We start from the raw sequence: 5457 nt of genomic DNA on the forward strand, positions 1-5457 counted from the left end.
AATGTATATATATGTATGTATGTATGCGTGTATGTATATATATATTTATAAATATTTAAATATATATATCCATACACGCATACATACATACATACATACACATACATACATATATATACATTTATATATATACATTTATATATATATATTATATATATACATATATATACAAAATAATATATATATATATACATATATATATATATATACATGAAAAACCTTAAGTTAGCATTGTGGGCCACGAAGTCAGCCGCACTAAATGTACGTTGTAAACGGCTCGATCGGCACACACTGGCACTTCACAAACGTCTCTGAGGATATTTTCATGAATCTATCAGTTTCAGTGGAAAACGTAAATCCAAACTGGATCGTCGGCTCCTCCGTGTGAGTAAATTCACCGAGGAGCATCCGCATCAGATTCTCGTACTCGGGGTTCGCAAAGACTCGAACAGCGGCGTACTTTGTTGAATTATTCTGCAGGCACGTGGGGAACCGGCCCAGCGGTCGGAGGAAGCCAACGGTCGTCCTGCTCGCGTGGACCATTTCCATAACATCACCTTCGCGATCCACGAATAAAATCCGTGGCTTCACGACTTCCTTCGATTCGATGTCGGCTTCGGAAAATACTCGGATCTGCGCTAGTGTGCCTCTAGGTACGAGATCCAACAAGTTGCAGGCCGTAGTGGTAGTCTCGGGGGAATCGGTACGCTCAACGATCGTCTTGCACCGCGGGCAAGACTTTTCCTTGGCAAGCCACTTTAGGGCGCACACGCGGTGAAACGTGTGTGAACATTCCAGCGTCACACCAGAGTGTTCGTCCAGGGCGTGATCATGGCAGATCGTGCAATCGAGGTCGGGTGAAAAGGGGACACGGGGTAATCGGTACACTGCCAGAATGTCGGCGGGATCAAGATCGCGGTTCGGGGGCGTTGACGACGACTGCAGATGAAACCAATATGTTTTTATCGTTGCCTCAAATTCGGCCAACAGACACTGGTCTCCGGGTGTCATCTTGGACGGATCGGATAGGGCAGAATCACCGTAAACTTTTAGTTCCAGATGTAGCATGAGCGGAATCACCCTGTCGCCGACTGCGTAGTCCGTGTTCAACATGCAGAACATCTGCAGCAACCAGACACTCGTGCGGTTGCAGACCGTAATGCCGAAACCATTTTGGGGTTTGATGACAAGATTGGCTAGGACTAGGGCCTCGTGAATCCGGGGAACATGATTTGTGACAGGTTTTCAAGTGCGGCATTGTTCTACCTCTATATTTATACATATTCGCTTTATTTAATTTTTTTATTTGACTGATCATCACTCTAGACGCTCGTTTCTGCGACGGGAAACACAAGGTTTACTTTTGGTGCATGCGCCGCGCTTCAAAAAAAAAATATTGTACGTTGTAAACGGCTCGATCGGAGACCTCTGACAACACACAAACGTCTCTGTAGACACTTTAACGAATTTGTCAAGTTTCGGTGCATACAGGAACCCAGACTGACTAGTCGGCTCCTCCGTGTGAAAAAATCCCCCGAGGAGCATACGCATCAAACTCTCGCAATCGGGGTTTGCAAAGACTCGAACAGCGGCGTACTTTGTTGAATTATTCTGCAGGCACGTAGGGAAGCGACCTACATGTTGGATAGAAGTTGTTGTTGTTGTTCTGCTCGCATGTTCCATCTCGTTGACCATACCCTCGCAGTCCACGAACAAAATCCGTGGCCTATCCGCTTCCAAATCGGATAATACCCGGATCTGCGCCACTGTGCCGACGGGCACGAGATCCAACAAATCACAGACCTCCGAGGAAGCCTCATCGGCACGTTCGGCAGGCTCAATAACCGTCTTGCACAGCGGGCACGAATTTGCCATGGCAAACCACTTTAGCGCACACACGCGATGAAACGTGTGTAAACATTCCAGCGTCACGCCAGAGTGGTCGTCCAGTGCGTGATCATAGCAGATCGAGCAATCGAGTTCGGGTGAAAAGGGGACGCAAGGTAATCTGTACACCGCCAGAATGTCGGCGGGATCAATGTCGGCGTTCGGGGGCTTGCCGCCTGCACGTGGTGCCAATAGGCCGCAATGGTCACCTCAAATTCTACCATCCGACACTGGTCCGACAGAGTGGACGGTTCGGTTAGCACAGGATCACCGTAAACTCTCATTTCTAACCAGATCATGCGCGTCATAACTTGGTCACCAACGCCATAGTCCGTGCTAAAGTCGTAGAATATCCGTAGCAACCAATCGGTCACGCAGCTACAGACTGCGATACCGAACCCATTTCCCGGTATGGCGACAAGATCTGCTAGGACAAGAGCCTCATTTATCCGGGGAGCGCGATCCGGAGTCAGAATGTAGTCTTCAACAACGCTGGTCAATTTGGGCGAAATGTTTTCAAACGCGTCGTTGTCGACTCCGACGAGATCACTCCAGCGGCCGGCTCCGTCCTTGAGTAATTGTTCGAGCAGTTTGACGTGATCCATTTTTTTACCAGAGTCTCCGTCCTTGAGTACTTCTTCGGGCGGTTTGACGTGAGTCTCTGTTGATTCGCCTTTTTCGAGTAGTTTAACGTGATCCATTTTTTTAGACTGATAATATTTATCTTTCGACCTCTATATTTATACAGCTCGCAACACCAGTCACAAATTTTGTTGTGTGTCGCTAATTTCGACATTTATGGTATATTCGCTTTATTCAAAAAAAGTATTTGGCTTCCAATGCCGCAAACCGCGCTTCCGTGTCGCTGGTCAACTCGGCTATATGTGCCGTCAGGATTTGGTTCTGCTTGACCAGCAGCGCCGTGATGTTGTTCCACTTGATATCCAGCGCCTTGCCGTCAACGGTCTGCACTTTTTCGGCCATGAACCCAAAGTGGGTCTCATCCTTGTCGACAAATGTTTCGGGTACCACTTCCACAATAGCCACGTAGTCGGTGTACATTTGCTGGATCACCCTGTTGTCCTCATCGGGGACGTTTTCAAACTCGGCCGCGGCGCCACCGGATGTCTCCAAAGTGGCCGCCCAATCATCACCCAGTTTCGCGGTACTCAACCAGCTGGCAAACGGCTCGGCGGTGTCAGGTGTGCCGTGCCGGATGTACTTGCCCTAGTTGATGTAGCTGAATTCCTTGACCTCGAGCTGGCCCAGAATGCTGCCGGCGTTGCGCGTTCACAGGACAATGTTCTCCTTGGTTTCGGTTGTGGACGTTTTAATCTCGCCGGTCGTGGGGTTGTACGTCAGCGCGTTGGGACTCGCGGCGTTGCGGATCGGCTTGACTATGAACGAGTTGGCCACCGCATTAGGTAACTTAATACCCGTGGTGTTCAGTGTAATAGCATTGTCTGCTGATGTCCCTTGACACGCGAAGGCACCAATGGCCACCGAGCTCGCACCTAGTTCAGTTTCTCCAGCGTTTGCGCCAACGGATACTGATTGAAATCCCTGTGTGACACTACCGGCATATGTACCGAACGGCTACACATCGACCTCATTGATCCAACGACCCCGAATTGCCACCAACTGCAACCGAAACACTACCTTGGTTAGTTGCACCCGATCGCCGACCTAAAGCTACACTGTATAGACCCTGTGTAGCCATACCTGAATTGAACCCCACTGCAACAGCTTGAGATGCTTGAGACTCACTACCTGCTGCACTTATACCCTGTGCTTCGTACCCCGATTTGTAACCAATCGCAACGGCCACAGCGCCCTGTGTTTCCCATCCAGCACTAGTTTCAATAGCTACGGTATTTACACCCTGGGTCGTTTTACCCGACTCCTTACCAATCGCCACGGCTGAACCCCCCTGGGTTGTTTTGCCAGCGCTATTCCCAACTGCCACCGAATCCATGCGTATCGCTTCCGGCCAAATTGCCAACCGCCACCGCGGACATACCCTGCATTGTTCGCCACGCATCGTACCTAACACTAACCGCCATTTCACCCTGTGTGTCGTACCCTACGGTCAGCGCAACCGCCACGCAGTTGTCACTCTGGTCCACGCTACCGACCGAGCTTCCGACCGCCACACCACTTACACCCTGCGCCGTCTCGCCCGCGTTGCGTCCCACGGCCACACACCCCGCATTCTGTGTTGTTTTTCCCGACTCGTGTCCTATAGCCACAGAATAACCACCCTGTGTGGTAACCCCCGAGCTCGACCCTAAGGCGACCGAGTAGTTCCCCTGCTCTGTCAGACCCGCGGAAACCCCAACGGCTACACTGTTAGTCAGTTGCCCTGTGTTCCCGCTTGATTGCCGATTGCTACTGTATTGACTCCCTGGTTCAGTTCTCCGGCACCATAGCCTACACCAACTGCGTCCGACCCCTGTAGCGTCGCGCCGGTCAGCCGTCCTATAGCCACGGAATTATCGCCTTGGGTCGTCTGGCCAGCCCAATACCCGATGGCCACCGCTACCGTACCATGTGATGTTTTACCCGCCTCGTTCCCGGCACCATAGCCTACACCAACTGCGTCCGAGCCTTGTAGCCTCGCGCCGGTCAGCCGTCCTATAGCCACGGAATTTTCGCCTTGGGTCGTCTGGCCTGCCCAATACCCGATGGCCACCGCTACCGTAGTAATATTTTACCCGCTTCGTTCCCGATTGCAACTGAAATTTCCTCTTGCGTGTCATGATCAGATTCTCTTCCTATATCCACAGAGTATAGTCCCTGGTCCGTGGTCCCCGCGTGTGGACCCAGGGCAGTCGCATCTATACCCTGGTTTGTCTTACCCGCATCAATTCCTACGGCTACGCTACGGTTGCTCTGGTTTGTCTTACCCGCATCAATTCCTACGGCTACGCAATATTCGCCCTGTATCGTCATTCCCGCTTCATAACTATAGCCACGGAACTTACACCCTGGGTCGTTTTACCAGCGCTACTTCCAATTGCGACCGCGTTCGCTTCCTGTGTGTCGTTTCCGGCCCTTGATCCTACCGCCACAGCGTACGAACCCTGGTATGTTGTGCCAGATTCCCGACCAACGGCCAAGGTACTATGACCACGGCTGAACCCCCCTGGGTAGTTTTACCCGAATCCTTTCCAATCGCCACGGTGGCATCCCCCTGTGATGCATACCCCGCATTGTCCCCTATAGCCACTGATGAACTACCCTGAGTTGTCATACCCGAGTTTACACCCACACACACAGAGCGCTCACCTTGTGTGTCCCGCCCAGCTAATGTTCCTACAGCCACGGCTGATCCCCCCTGAGTAGTTTTACCCGAATCCTTTCCAATCGCCACGGTGGCATCCCCCTGTGATGTATACCCCGCATATTCCCCTATAGCCACTGATGAACTACTCTGAGTTGTCATACCCGAGTTTACACCCACACACACTGAGCGCTCACCTTGTGTGTCCCGCCCGGTGATGTTCCTACAGCCACGGCTGATCCCCCCTGAGTCGTTTTACCCGAATCCTTACCATTCGCCACGTGGGG

The 5457-nt window shown here is 51.4% G+C and overlaps 4 protein-coding genes across 4 annotated transcripts in view; all 4 read right to left on the reverse strand.

Annotated features, from left to right (window-relative positions):
- Positions 1–255: 255 nt before the first annotated feature.
- On the reverse strand, positions 256–1875 carry SARC_06939 (hypothetical protein; the record flags this gene model as incomplete). Its single annotated transcript, XM_014299117.1, has 2 exons — positions 256–1209; positions 1441–1875. 2 exons carry the CDS (start codon positions 1873–1875, stop codon positions 256–258), a joined length of 1389 nt encoding a protein of 462 aa, XP_014154592.1.
- A 53-nt stretch (positions 1876–1928) lies between these two features.
- Positions 1929–2588, reverse strand: SARC_06940 (hypothetical protein; the record flags this gene model as incomplete). Its single annotated transcript, XM_014299118.1, has 1 exon — positions 1929–2588. The coding sequence occupies one exon, from the start codon at positions 2586–2588 to the stop codon at positions 1929–1931; it is 660 nt and encodes a 219-aa protein (XP_014154593.1).
- A 115-nt stretch (positions 2589–2703) lies between these two features.
- Positions 2704–4839, reverse strand: SARC_06941 (hypothetical protein; the record flags this gene model as incomplete). The annotated part of the gene is made up of 6 exons (XM_014299119.1): positions 2704–3114; positions 3187–3437; positions 3610–3870; positions 3908–4249; positions 4312–4557; positions 4602–4839. 6 exons carry the CDS (start codon positions 4837–4839, stop codon positions 2704–2706), a joined length of 1749 nt encoding a protein of 582 aa, XP_014154594.1.
- Positions 4840–4948: 109 nt separating this feature from the next.
- Positions 4949–5457, reverse strand: part of SARC_06942 (hypothetical protein) — a gene marked incomplete at both ends in the record, with an annotated part of 1549 nt that continues 1040 nt past the window's right edge. The window contains one exon of the mRNA XM_014299120.1: positions 4949–5320. Coding sequence (XP_014154595.1) covers positions 4949–5320 — 372 coding nt within the window. The remainder of the gene's footprint in view (positions 5321–5457) is intronic.

Source organism: Sphaeroforma arctica, assembly GCF_001186125.1.
Source record: "Sphaeroforma arctica JP610 unplaced genomic scaffold supercont1.522, whole genome shotgun sequence".
Taxonomy (NCBI): Eukaryota; class Ichthyosporea; order Ichthyophonida; genus Sphaeroforma; species Sphaeroforma arctica.